The sequence below is a fragment of the Nicotiana tabacum genome, chromosome 14, assembly GCF_000715075.1.
Source record: "Nicotiana tabacum cultivar K326 chromosome 14, ASM71507v2, whole genome shotgun sequence".
Classification (NCBI taxonomy): domain Eukaryota; kingdom Viridiplantae; phylum Streptophyta; class Magnoliopsida; order Solanales; family Solanaceae; genus Nicotiana; species Nicotiana tabacum.
The window spans coordinates 66714213-66729191 of record NC_134093.1 but is presented as its reverse complement, the minus strand read 5'-3'; the positions used below and the strand labels follow the sequence as shown (position 1 = coordinate 66729191).

Here is a 14979-nt window from a genome sequence, read left to right as displayed (position 1 = left end):
CACCAAGTTTAGAAGTGTTACTTACCTCGAACAAGCCGAATCTAATACCGAGCAAGCCAAACAATACTCTAGAAATGCCATCTCGCATGTATCGACCTCCGGACGACTTGAAACTAGACAAAAGCAACCCAAGAACATTAAATAATGCCAAAGGAAATAAACTCAATCGATAAAGGTGAAATCTTTAATCAAAAGTCCAAAGTCAACCAAAAAGTCAAACCTGAGCTTGCACTTCGGAATCCGACAAAACATACAAAATGCGGCAACCCATTCAATTACGAGTCTAACCATACTAGTTTCACTCAAATCCGACTCTGAATCGATATTCAAAACTCAAAAATTTACTTTGTGAAATTTTAGACTAAAGCCCCCAAATTTCACTTTGAAATCATCAATCAAATGCTAAAAACAAAGATGGATTCATTAAATATAACCAAAACCAAGTATAGAACATTTATCCCAATCCATGTGGTGAAAATCGCCTCCAAAATCGCCCAAATCCGAGCTCCCCAACTCAAAATATGACCCAATGAACAAACCCTCGATTTTATATGCTTCTGACAAGTTGTTCTGCCTCGTTTCTTATGCCAAACAATCTCAAAACTCGCTTTTGATGTCTCCAATGGATTTCTCGTGAAATTCCAGTCAAGTTAGGCTTTTGAATCACTCCATTTGACCTTATAATGAAGGAGATATGTTGGTTTCAATATTTGAAAATAGTGCAAATTTTAAATACGAATGGAGTGGCAATTTCGTAATTAATCTGAAAAATCTAGCAACCCAATTCTTAGTAAATTGACCATAAATTCCTCATACGATGTCCAAATTTGATGATTCTTTTGTTATGGCTCCATAATTATGATACGGATCTAGTGCATCAATCAAAATAGAAATTGGAGCTCATTTGCTTAATGTGGTACCATTTATGCTTGAAAAATCGACGTCGAAACATTAAAAAAAAAAAAAAAAAAAAAGCGCAACACAACCCAAACATATCTGAAACTCACCCGAGCCACTGGGACCCCATCCGAACATACCAACAAGTCCCATAACATAACACAGACTTATTAGAGGCCTCAAATCATGCATAAAAATATTAAAATCACGAATCGCACCTCAAATCGAACTTAATAAACTTTTAAACTTTCAACTTTCAAACTCGTGCTGAACCATGCCAAATCAACTCGGAATGATCTCAAGTTTTGCACATAAGTCCCAAATGATATAACGAAGCTATTCCAAATCCCGGAATAACAATTCGAACCCGATATCATCAAAGTAAACTCTTGGTCGAACTTATGAATATTCCAAATCTTCAAATTTTCAACTTTCGCCAAATAGTGCCGAAATTTTTAGAAACATCCGAGTGTAAATCCGGGCATATGCCCAAGTCCAAAATCACTATCCAGACCTAACGAAACCGTAAAAACTCTGATCCGGAGTCAAATACACAAAAGTCAAACCTGGTCAACTCTTCCAACTTAAAGCTTCAAACATGAAAATTCATTCTTCCAAACTAATTACGAATCACCCGAAAATCAAAACCGACGATACACACAAGTCATAATACATCATACGGAGCTACTCATGCCCTCAAACCACCGAGGGAACTGCAAATGCTCAAAACGACCGATCGGATCGTTACAGCGTGTCTGCAGGTGCGCTCTGTTTTTCCTTTTTCCTCATTCTCGCTTACTTTTTGTCCTAACATTCCTATCTTCCGTTCATCTTTCTCAAGTTGTGAGGCCAGGAGGGTTAATTCTATGATATTTTAAATCGACCCAAAATAACAAAAATTTTCCCTTTTTAGTTCAATTCAATCAATATCTACTTATCCATATTGGACTACACCTCCTCCAATATTAATATTTCACATGAATAAGTACATAGATGCTTTGGAAAACCTGTAAGTGCATCTGCTTCAAGGAAATTAGTACTTTCTTCTATGATTTGTCTCTACAAGATGTTGAACCGACATATGAGTTGGTATAAATGTTTCTGTTGCATCAGCTAAGAGCTAATCCTCAACAAATTTGGCCCGCACTAGCATGAGAATTTTTTTTGTTGACTTCCATTAGATACTATATCTTAATGTGGCAAAGAAAATCTGTGATTCATGCATAGCATGTCTCAAATATTTGAGGGAATTAACAGTACTAATGATGAAAAATGGATCCGAATCGGACACTCCAACAGCCTCTTTAACACTCTCACACCAGAATTTCTAATAATTTAATGTGTCAACAGGTGATGCCACAATTAGTTCCTTGTCAATTTACCTCAAGTAACTTTGTACACATTAACATATGGTTTTCCAAAATACTAAAGCATACTGAGGCATAAAATCAAGCAGCTACATAAAATGCAAATGAAGGAAACAAAACTTTTAGCATTTAAAAGAGGTGGAGTTCAAAATTATACTATTAAACTTTCTCAAAATAATAATTTGTGATCAAGTAATAATGGAGGCTTTTTTTATTAAGAGAAAAAATGGAAGTCATTCGTTGCAGTTATTTGATCTTACAGTCACATGCGTGTGTAATTGATATTTTAATTTAGAATTTTTTTTTGCACCTATACTCTGTTTTTCATATTTTTCCAGACTAGCAAAATTTATGACCAGGGGCGGAGCTACAGTAGTGGGTGTGGGTTCGGGCGAACCAAGTGACTTTTTTCGGAACCCTGTATTTGTATTGAAATATTTACTAAATCTATATAAATATATACTGCCGAACCCAGTAACAAAAGGGGTTTTGGTTCAATGGTAAAGGTAGTGGGTTCACTGAAAAAGATGGGGGTTTGATTTCCCTGGAAGCAACATTTTATTTTAAAATTTAGAACCCACACACTTAAATCCCTCGCTCCACCTCTGTTTATGACCATTAGTTTTAGAAGTCGATTGTGTTCCTTGATAATCCATATTTGCAGGTCACTCTGCCACACGAAAGAAGGTTCAACTGAAACAATAGATTGGCGGAATCATGTCCCTTTCTGTGCCCACAGGTTTGTGCTTTCTGTCTATCAGCTTCCAGTTTATACCTTTGTTTTCTGATAATACTTATTAGTTCAAGTACTATATTCCTACTTAATAAAAAGATGGCCTACTATGTCGTTCAAAAGAGAAAAAGCTACGCAACTCTTTTGGTGTTATGGATAGTCAAAGAATATGGATTATTGAGATGAAATTTCAATTATAAGGCCTGCTTTAGTTTTTGGTTCTCACGAGCATATTGATCTTGTTATTAATGCCAAAGTGCATATTTGTTTCAATTTATAATTAATATTAGTTGACGGCAGAAATGACTTTGACAATCTGAAGTTAGGGATGACAGAAAAATTCTACTCCTTTCACTCCATATTTCAGGTTAAGTGGTAAACTACCTTACATTTCATTCTCACTCTACAAAAAATGTTGCTATCCTGTTTGCTAAGTTCTCTTTTTCCATAATGGCTTCCCCTGTCCTGAATATTGCAAATAGCTTTCCGGAGAGGTCAAAATGATTTCTTCCTTCCATTCCAAAGTGTTGTGCTAATGCTGAAATTGTGATTGACAGTTGACTGTGACTTTAAATGGTTGTCTTCCCTATATTGAGCTTTTTTGTAATCATGAAATTGTGTTTGCTGAATTTTGGTAAATTAATCTGTGGGGGATCCAGTCACATGGCATTCCGTATGTTTGTCTTAAGGGCTGCAAATTGTGAATCATTTGATTTACTATGTGAAATTTCAGTACATAATGAGAAAATGAGAATGAGTGTAAGATTATAATTTCATCATATGAATAAAATCAAATTGCAACATGTTGGTTTTGTATTTGCCTAACTTTTCAACTCTAGAACCAGCTTTGTAAGCTTGACCATCATGACTTTAGCTTGGTATACTATGTTCCAGTTCTAGTGCTTGCTTTTCCTTGTCTTTCAGTGAATACCAAGATGAAGCATGTGTTTTGAGCTGCAGCTCTTGAACTCCAAATTTTATTTAATCTTTTGTATTAGTGGGTACTTGTACAACTTTGTTCCGCAAATGCATCTATATGTATGATGTACTTTAGGTAAATATTAAGCAAATTATATTAATATTTTGTTTGGTAATACTGCTTTCTTTTATTTTTTTCATACTCTAACTAAACAATAGCAATAATATTATCTATCCTAATGTTGGATCTCTTCTGCACACCGATTTCGCACAAATGTCCGTGCATCGCACGGGCTCGGGCCTGTCACAACCCTAATTTACCACTTAAGGATGTCGTGATGGCTCCTAATCTCTAAGACTAGGTAAACCTAATATTTAATAATAACTTAATAGAATTAACCAAACTAATATACTAAAATAAAATTGATAAACTCACGTAAATTCCCAAAATTGAACATCAACAACATAATTCCCAAAACCTGTGGAATTGAGTCATAAGCTATACATAATATTCTAAAACATCTACTACAACACTGTCTAATAAAGAAAATAACAATAATGAGATGATAATAGAAGGTGACTCCGAGGCCTGCGGACGTTGAGCAGGTATACCTTGAAGTCTCTGAAAAATAGCTAATCAATCAATCACTAGCGTCTAACACGGGAAAACGTACCTGGATTTGCACAAAAGATGTGTATAAGCGTAGTATGAGTACACCACAATGGTACCCAGTAAGTATCAAGTCTAACCTCGATAGAGTAGTGATGAGGCCAGGTCAAGACACCTATGAGGACAAGATAAACAAAACAATAATATAATAATAGGAAGTAATGGAAAGCGGATAAATGAGTGATAAAAAGCAGTTTAGAAATGTAAGCTAATGACAGAATTTAAGCAAAAAGGCAACAGGAAGGAAACACATCATGAGAATCACAAATAATCAAATACGGACAAAACTTGTAAGACAAGGAAGGATAAAAGCAACAAGAACTGTTCAACCAATAAATCTTTTCAATATGAAATGTACAACAAGAATAACAACCGAGGTACCGCCTCGTATTCACATTTCACAATTTCAATCACAATCTTTCCTTATATCACCGCGTGAGCCTTACATTTAGTTTTAAAAATTATTTTTTCCGAAATAGGTACACGCGTTTTAGCCGACCTTATCTCACCGCGTGGCTTCAAGTAGTTCCCCTACTAGTAACATGTGTATCAAGCCTTTCTTATCTTACTAAATGTGTATCAACGCCTAGCTTTATACCACCGCATGCGTATCAATACCACAACACAATCACAACTCGCACCACAAGTGCACATATGCCATAACTTGCCAAAAAGTCAACAATATAAATATTTTCATAACAAATAGCCCATGGCTTAACTATAATGTATACAATAATCTCAATAACAATAAGATGAATGAAGAATACTCAACAAGGAAAGATACCTCAACTATTAACAACTTCACCTCAATATGATAACAACTTTTACAACTTCAACACCAATAACTCAACAAGAAGATATTCCACGAAATAACAACCTCAAGTAAGAATAATTTAACAATAAAGAGGTAACAAGGCAATAAGGAAAATAATAAATTGTTACACCCCATGTTTTCATACGTGGAAGTACGCCATAAGTAAATTGATATAAGCTCGGAAATGAGATGTCACATCCCGCATTTTCGTACGTTAAAGTTTCGTCGTAAGCTAATCGACGTAAGTTCGGAATGAGATTATTTGGAGATTATAAGCATTATGCTACTTCAAACAAGTGATGAGTAAATTCGTGAAGGTGAGAGGGTAAGCAAATCGAAGAAAATAAATTTTCGTCGAAGTTTGACATTTTGAGATAAAATACAGTCCAAGCTACAATACTCTGTATTTATGGACTAGTGTCATAAAAGATACCACATAACCATAATAAAAAGGTATGCAAAGTGTGTTAAAATGAGTAGTATTTTAAGTAATTTGTGATAATTCCTAATTATGTGGATAATTAAATAATTATTGGATAATGGGGGGAATTAACAAGTTAATTAATAATTAATGGATGATTCATTAAAGTCTTTGGACAAAGACTAAGCCAAAAATGTGGCAGCAATTGGAACAAATATCAAAGACACAAAATGTGACTCTTAAAGTGTATAAGATAGGTGTCACAATTAAAGGATGAAGTGGCCAAGTCATCATATAAAGTGGGGCCCACAACCCATAATCTTAAGAGCTTTTTCTATATTATTAAGTGAGTAACATTGGCTTGCTAAGTAACGTTTTGGATTCTCAAACAAGATTTCATAGGAATCCTTTATAAAGTAAGATTCTTATACTTTCTAAGCTAACGAATGATATCTCAAACCAAGGAATTCATATGAAATCTTCAACAAAAAGTTACAGATGAACTTCAGCAAGAAAGGTTATACAATATGATGATCAAAATTTCATAACGTAACAACAAGATTTCATAACGGATGGAATTCTCTTTCTCAAGAATATCATACGGGTTTTTTCCCTACTTCGATCCGCCGTTACGTGTTATCGCAATCAACGTGTGTTAGATGGATTGTCAAGAGAATCGACTCAGGTATGTTCAGGCTATCCCATCTTTCTTTTGGCATGATCCAAATGATACAAATGAAACGAGCAAAATGTGCAGCTTTCATAAATAACTCTATTCATAGAAGTACTAGGGGAGTCTATATTATTGATTCCCCATGTGAATTATTATTATATCTCCTGTTCATGGGTCTCAGAAAAATATGTATTTGATAAAGTTTATACGAAAGGCATATTGATTTTATGATACTCCGAAAGATTTTATTGACGTACTTCTCATGCATTACATTCATTTACATTGACCCATGACCAGATGGCGTTATATACACGTATATTATATGTATATGGAATATGAAAAAAGGTTACGGCGTTATATACGCACCACCACCTGATCAGCTGGTATACGTTGATGAATTGCCCACAGTGGCCGAAATGATATGATGAGATGCCCTCATAGGCTTGATGATGTTATGAACACATATACCTATGCATGGTATGATATTTATACGCATATGCATGACGTTATAAAAATGAAATGATTCACAGAGCTATGCAGAAGTACATGTCGAGTCTTTTACTCCATGTTTCTCTCATGTCTATTATTTACTGATTTTCATTCCTTACATACTCGGTACATTATTTGTACTGACGTCCCTTTTGCCTAGGGACGCTGCGTTTCATGCCTGCAGGTCTCTATAGACAGGTCGAGAGTCCTCCAGGTAGGCGATCAGCTCAGCAGAAGATGTCGGTGCACTCCATTTGCTCCGGAGTTACTTGTTTAATCAGTATGATTTAGATGTGAATTGTTTGGTATGGCGGGGCTCTGTCCCGACCTTTAAGACAATTATGTATTCTTAGAGGCTTGTAGACAGATGTCATGTATATGAAAGATTGTATGGCCTTGTCGGCCTATGTTCAGTGTACGAGTGATCGTTTTGGGTCTTATAGGCCAGTATGTGATATGTATAAGTTTATTCCCTCATGTTTTACTCCGGTTTATTTACCTATGATGGAATGATATGAAAGATACGTTATGTTGGTACTCAGTTGAGTAAGGTACCGGGTGCCCGTCACGGCCCATCGGTTTGAGTCGTGACAAAAGTGGTATCAGAGCAGTTTTGTCCTAGGGAGTCTACAAGCCGTGTCTAGTAGAGTCTTGTTTATGGGTGTGTTATGCACCACACTTATAAGCCGGAGGCTACATGGCATTTATGACTGTCACTCTTTCTTTTTACTCTAGATCATGTGGTAGAGCTCAGTTGTAAGAACTCAATTTCCTAAACTCTATCTAATTCATAATACGACGATGCCTACATCCAGAAAGACGGTTGGTAAGAGATATAGTTGTGGAAGAGTTGAGTCAGAGGAACTCGATTTTTCATGATGCTTATGATGAGAAAATGTGAGGTCTTCAGCAGATCATGTATATACTAAGGTGTGTAAAACTTCTTGACAAGGATCCCTAAGGCAAGAATGTCTATCCACTCTTACGGTAAAAATGAATAAGAGAATCGAAAGGTAGATACAAGTTTCAGCAAGTAAAAGAAGCAAGATGAAAAAGGGTACGAGCTACCCAGCTAATGAAGATTATCGCAGAGGAATATAAGCCTTTTGAGTTACCTTCAACAATAACAGAGGTATGTACAATGGGTCACACCCATCTCAGTTATGCTCCATGGGAGCCAGCAGATATAGTTTAAGAGAAGGATAGGATATTAGGATTCGGCTGGGGTTAGAATAACCTAAAATGGTAAATGGATTGTTTGTGTTACTTGACATTTCTGAAGGATATTACAAAGGTGCTAATAGATCTCCTTGTGAGGCATCCAGATGATGCACTCTAGAATATTACAATTAGATGTGAATATTAGCATGAAAAAAAAATCAGAAGATAGGCACGGAAAGCCTGGAAGGGATAAATATTACCTTAGTGTGGCTCGCGTCCCTAGTAAAGCGAGAACGTTAAGCAACCCGAAGAGCCACTGGATTGAACAAAGGGGAGCTAAAAGCAAAAGAATGTCTTGTTCGAGTTTTCATAATAAAGTGATAGACATAAATGATAGTGGAAAATAAGAAAAGAGTTAATGAAGCATTATGAGTAAGATATGATACATGGATGACAACGGTAGATCAAAAAGATGACAGTATTACAGAGTCTATAGTCAATTGAAGGAAAAGATGAGAGATGACAGGCCTTGAGACAACAAAAGAGTATAGGTCATAAAGTCATATCCTCATTTCAAGAAATAAGTTCGTGACTCCAACGCGACTACCGGAAGGAAAAGTTAGACCCCAGAACAATAGAAATCAGTATGGGTTGGTGAACAAGATAAATTGAATATGAATTAGGGACTGAGTGATTGGATAATAGTCAGTATCATGAGAATTTCAGATTTCGTTCCGGCGATAATAGAGTGGACAACAGAAGAAGATTCATGAGAAATTCGGAGAATGGTCATTCAGGAAGACGCTTCCCTAAAGCAAGAAATGTGAGCAAAGTTAAGCTTAAGAGACTGTATGTGCCAGTTATACTAAGTGTCACCCTCGCGAATAAGGAATTTTATTATCTTTGATACAGAAGGATTGCCGCAAGGCGAGTAAGGGTCATCGATGATTTGAAAAGACGCCAAAGATGAAGAGGTAAAATATCTATAGGTAGATCCTCGTGGCTCCAACCCCTAGTACTCCCCTAAAGGGGGGAATATGGAGTGATGTGGTATTAAGTCAGAATTAAGTGGTTCTAGTAACTATGGATTAATAAAGGAAGAATGTGATAAGAATGAGAAAGGGATAAGATTGCACTTATTCAAATCCTACAGATATGTTATGATTTCATAACATTATGCAAACACGACGTCAAGTAGAGGAGGTAAGGGTTCCTGTCTGAGATGTTATTGATACATAAGGAGCCAGTGCAGGACATAAGTTAAGACAAAGGAAATAACCCAAGATAGATTACGCGGAATATTGATATGAGAATGGGCCAACGAGTAGTTAGTAGTTGATTCAGGAAGAGCCTAGTTATGGTTAGACGAGAGGTTACAGATAGATCAGTAGATCATGCAAGATGAACATAGTAAAACCCGATATAATTAATTCAGCCTCGCAGTTATGACATTGTAATACTTGAGAAATATTCAGATAGGAGTTGGGGTGTTAAAGGTACCATATGAGTGTACGGAAATAAAAGAGAGTGCCACTGGGAAGACAGTCAAATATCAAGTTCAGAAGCAACCCTACAAGCACAAGGACGTAGAGGTAAGTAACTACGGATAATTATAGGCAAGGAAAGGACATCAAAAGGTCCGTCGAGTATACAATGTAATAAGCTCACAACTTTACAAGAATCAAAGCATCCTCCCTAAGTACTACAATGAAAGACTAGCTGAGGGAATAAGGAAGAAGGGTTCAACCTAAGCACAGTGACCGAAAGAAGAAATGGTCTTATAAAAATAGTCTCACAACAACATTATAAGCGCTCCATAATAAAGTTACACCTAGCGTGGCTAATGAACGGGGAGTAAAACAAAAAGTAATATTCGAGATCATATGAGTTGCACAAAAACTCTGGCACGCAATAAGGAGGCAGAAAGACTAGGAAAAGTAATAGCTTACATTTAAAAGAAAGCTGAGAAGGAACGAAAAGAATTATTCGATCAGTGATCCAGAGTGAGTTACGTTATGAATGCACTTTAGATTTCAGAGTATTATCCATGCAACATATATGTTGACAATCATACAGCTGTAGAAGACTCTGGTATAAGTTAAAAGAAAGAACTGAGTCCAGATCATAGACAAGGGATTGAATTGTTAAATGATGGTATCACGGATATTCCATAGCGGCTATGAAAGACTAAAGTAATAACTAATACCAGGAGCCGCAGATCGGAAGATGGCTTAAGCCTAAAACAAAGGCTGATCAGAAGGAAGAGAAAACTAAAGAATTACATCAACGAAGCAAATTAGGAGTCTGATTATTGGACCTAGAAAATTATAGACCTCGCAATTGAGAACATTGCAGGATCACTCTTAAATATCTAAGGTACAAAAGAGATAGTACAACAGCCATATTCTATAACGGCTCTACGATAAAGGCAGAAGAGTACCAGCCTCCTAAGAAGTCAGTAAGAAGCTCTCACCGGATTGTGTATGCACCAGAGGTGCAAGTATTATAATAGAGCTTCAAGTTGTGGATGTGAATTATACATGTGTTAAAGAGAGGTCATGAAAGAGATAGAAGACGTGATACGAGATTTTAAGGTAAGTAAGGTAAAGGTGAACAACGTACGAGATACTCAAATGCAGAAGGTTGCGAATAATCCATACTACAGATAGAAGGTTAGAAGTGTTGGGATTCAGTATCCAGGAATGGTAGCGGTGTCGTCAGTAGTATATCTTCCAACCTATGGTTTCTAAGTATCGAGAAGTCTAATTAAGAGAGTAAAGAAGAGTTAGAGACGATGTGATGTCTCGCTTGATGTTCCAGGATGACATAAGGAAAATTATGATGCAAGCAAGTTGAAGGAAGGTTGCGAGTAGTATAAATAGATATGTGTAGGTCACAAGCTAAAGTATGGTAAAGCGACAAGGTTTTAGGAAGACAAGATTAAGGATAAGAAAGGGCGAGGGAGAAGGTGACGAGAATGGATAAGTCCTCAGGATTAAGCCCATGAAAACAAGAGAGATGATGATTTCTCTAAGTTATAGAAAGCTCAGTATAGCCTGAATAAACTCAAAGGAGTCAAGACTAATAGCATCTAGAAGAGATGGAATGCTGCTCTGGTAGTAGAATGAGGGTGTAATTGTGATAGATAAAGGATGCCGTTTGAGCCTTCGATTGAGTAATGATCTGATTTCATGAATTGTACAGGATTAAAATACCCACATAAGGTGAATCACATCGGGATGCTATGAAATACGGTTATGAAAGCATGGTATCGCCCCAGGTGGATCAGTCTAATCATTTCAAATGTTCCCCAATGAGACGTGAGCCCTAGCGGCAGTATTGCATAGAAGGTCAAGTTACCAGTGGTAGATTATAGATCAATATTGAGGTGAATCAACAATGGATGGATAAAAATTATAAAGTATGAGATGAGATTAGGCCGTTATTCTTAAGATGAACAATAGTGAAGAAGCATTAAAGGACTTAGATTTATGCATATGGGATAAGCAACGAAAGTAACCTAGAGTTTGGTAGCAGACCTCAGTAACAATAAATCGAAGTACGAGTTATGGTATAATATGACCTACCTAGATGCAGTAAAGTCATACGGATGGATAAACGGAGCTATGAAATAAGGTATAACAATATTCGTAAGTTCAACAAAGTACCGAGCAAAGAACTTCAGTATACCCATAGACTCCCAGAGGGAAAACTTGTCATAATTCTATATATGTTTACAAAGTGAGGCCTAGATATTGGCTAAAATCCGGAGGGAAAAGGAGAGAAGAGTCGCATAGGCGCACTTACAAGGTTAGAGTCGTACAAGCTGCATGATAGAAGGTAGCAACAGTTCGACCACAAGTCGTGGTATGAGAAAGAGGCCTAAAGGGGGGAATGCCCTGGCCTTTGGAATTATTCACAGAACAGTTGCTTAGATGGCAATGAGAGTACTAAAGTATTCAGAAGACATAGGTTATGAAAATGATAAGTGCATCAGTCGACATTCGAGGACGAATGTTCCAAAGAGGGGGATGATGTTACACCCCATGTTTTCATACGTGGAAGTACGCCATAAGTAAATTGATATAAGCTCGAAAATGAGATGTCACACCCCATATTTTCATACGTTAAAGTTTTGACGTAAGTTCGAAATGCGATTATTTGGAGATTATAAGCATTATGCTACTTCAAACAAGTGATGATTAAATTCGTGAAGGTGAGAGGGTAAGCAAATTGAAAAAAATGAATTTTCGTCGAAGTTTGACATTTTGAGATAAAATACGGTCCAAGCTACAATAGAGAAGCCACCACAGTTGGACCTAAAACTGCTTCCAGCTCACCTCAGGTACGTTTCTTAGGGCCTAATTCTACTTTGCCTGTTATTATATCATCTGGTTTGCTAGCTGTGCAGGCAAAGCAACTCTTGCAGGTGTTACAAGAATGTAAGACTGTCATTGGTTGGACCATCACAGATATAAAGGGTATCAGCCCAGCCTTTTGTATGCACAAGATTCTCTTGGAAGAGGGGCACAAACCTTCTAGAGAGCATCAACGACGGTTGAACCCGAATATGAAAGAGGTAGTGAAGAAGGAAGTGATCAAATGGCTGGATGCGGGTATCATCTTCCCCATCTCTGACAGCAATTGGGTCAGCCCTATTCAGTACGTGCCGAAAAAGGGAGGAATGACGATCGTACAAAATGAGAATAACGAGTTGATCTCGACTCGTACAGTCACGGGGTGACGGATTTGTATGGACTATCGAAAATTGAACACAGCCACCCGGAAGGACCATTTCCCCTTGCCTTTCATTGACCAAATGTTGGATAGGTTAGCTAGGCGGTCTCACTTCTGTTTCTTGGATGGATATTCGGGGTACAACCAGATCTCAATAGCCCCTGAAGACAGAGAGAAAATATCCTTCATTTGTCCGTATGGCATCTTTGCCTTTCGGAGAATGCCTTTTGGACTTTGCAATGCACCGGCTACATTCCAGCGGTGCATGTTAGCAATTTTCACTGATATGGTTGAAGACATTATGGAGGTGTTTATGGATGATTTCTCCGTGGTGGGGGATTCATTCGAAGATTGTCTTCACAATTTAAGAAGAGTGCTCAAAAGATGTGTGGAGACAAATTTGGTGCTGAATTAGGAAAAGTGCCATTTTATGGTACAAGAAGGAATAGTTTTAGGGCATCGAGTGTCCAGTAAGGGAATTGAGGTCGACCATGCTAAGGTTGATGTGATTGAGAAATTGCCACCACCCACTTCGGTCAAGGCAGTGAGAAGTTTTCTTGGGCACGCCGGGTTCTATAGGCGATTCATAAAAGATTTTTCCAAGATTGCTAACCCTTTATGTAAACTTCTTGAAAAAGATCAGCCCTTTGTGTTTTCTAATGATTGCAGGTTGGCATTTGAGGAGCTGCAGAAGAGACTAGTAACTGCACCTATCATTATTGTACCCAACTGGGAGCAACCGTTCGAGCTGATGTGCGACGCCAGTGATTATGCTATAGGAGCAGTCTTGGGGCAGCGAAAAGACAAGATGATGCACCTAATTTACTATGCAAGCAGGACGCTCAGCGGTGCAAAGCTCAATTACACCGTAACGGAAAAGGAAATGTTGGTTGTAGTGTTTTCCTTTGACAAATTCAGGTCGTACTTAATTGGTTCAAAAGTTATTATTTATACTGACCATGCAGCAATTAGGTACTTGATAGCAAAGAAGGAGTCAAAGCCACGCTTAATCCGCTGGGTTCTTTTGCTATAAGAATTCGATCTGGAAATCCGTGACAGAAAAGGGACGGACAATCAAGTAGTAGACCACCTCTCAAGGTTGGAAGGAGCTGAAAAGAAGATGGAGGTTGAAGATATAACAGAGACATTCGCGGATGAACAGTTACTCAGTGTGACAATGGAGGAGACGCCATGGTATACTGATATTGCTAACTATTTAGCAAGCGATATTGTACCTTATGAACTCTCTTCAATTCAAAAGAAAAAGTTCTTTCACGATTGTCGGTCTTATTATTGGGATGAACCTCTACTTTTTTGAATATGTGTAGATAACATGATCCGGAGGTGTATCCCCAAGAAAGATCAACCTTCTATTTTACAGGCTTGCCATGATTCACCATATGGTGGACACTTTGGAGGAATCCGGACAACAGAAAAAGTATTGAAATCGGGGTTGTATTGGCCAACACTATTCAAGGATGCCCATGCTTGGGTAAAAAGTTACGATGAGTGCCAAAGGACATGTAACATATCTCGACGTCACGAGATGCCGATGACCACAATTCAAGAGGTGGAGGTTTTTGACATGTAGGGGATTGACTTTATGGGGCCTTTTGTCAGCTCATATGGTAACAAATACATATTGGTAGCAGTTGACTATGTCTCCAAATGGGTCGAAGCAGTGGCTCTCCCAACCAATGATGCAAAAGGGGTGATAGGCTTCCTAAAAAAAACATCTTCACACGTTTTGGCACCCCGAGAGCTATAATCAGTGATGGTGGAACCCATTTTTGCAATAGAGCATTCGCACGGCTGTTGGAAAAGTATGGAGTTCGCCATAAGGTAGCCACACCTTACCACCCACAGACGAGCGGGCAAGTTGAAGTGTCTAACAGGGAAAGCAAAAGTGTCCTAACCAAGACAGTAAATGCGACAAGGACTGGTTAGGCAAAGAAGCTAGATGATGCATTATGGGCGTACCGCACAGCATTTAAAACTCCAATTGGTATGTCACCATACAAGTTGGTATTTGGAAAAGCATGCCATCTTCCGGTAGAGCTCGAATATAAAGCCTTTTGGGCACTGCGACGGTTGAATTT

General features: G+C 37.8%; 1 protein-coding gene across 1 annotated transcript; it reads left to right on the top strand.

Moving 5' to 3' along the window:
- Positions 1 to 12713: 12713 nt before the first annotated feature.
- On the top strand, positions 12714 to 14198 carry LOC142168969 (uncharacterized). Its single transcript, XM_075230156.1, has 3 exons — positions 12714 to 12805; positions 13550 to 13798; positions 13940 to 14198. Exons 1-3 carry the CDS (start codon positions 12714 to 12716, stop codon positions 14196 to 14198), a joined length of 600 nt encoding a protein of 199 aa, XP_075086257.1.
- Positions 14199 to 14979: the final 781 nt, after the last annotated feature.

Bases quoted from the DNA above. Each gene is read 5' to 3' on its own strand.
- LOC142168969 (XM_075230156.1), top strand. From the start codon at position 12,714: ATGAAAGAGGTAGTGAAGAAGGAAGTGATCAAATGGCTGGATGCGGGT. The intron at 12,806-13,549 runs GTACGTGCCGAA...TAATGATTGCAG, and splicing joins AATTGGGTCAGCCCTATTCA to GTTGGCATTTGAGGAGCTGC. The intron at 13,799-13,939 runs GTCGTACTTAAT...AATCCGTGACAG, and splicing joins TTTTCCTTTGACAAATTCAG to AAAAGGGACGGACAATCAAG.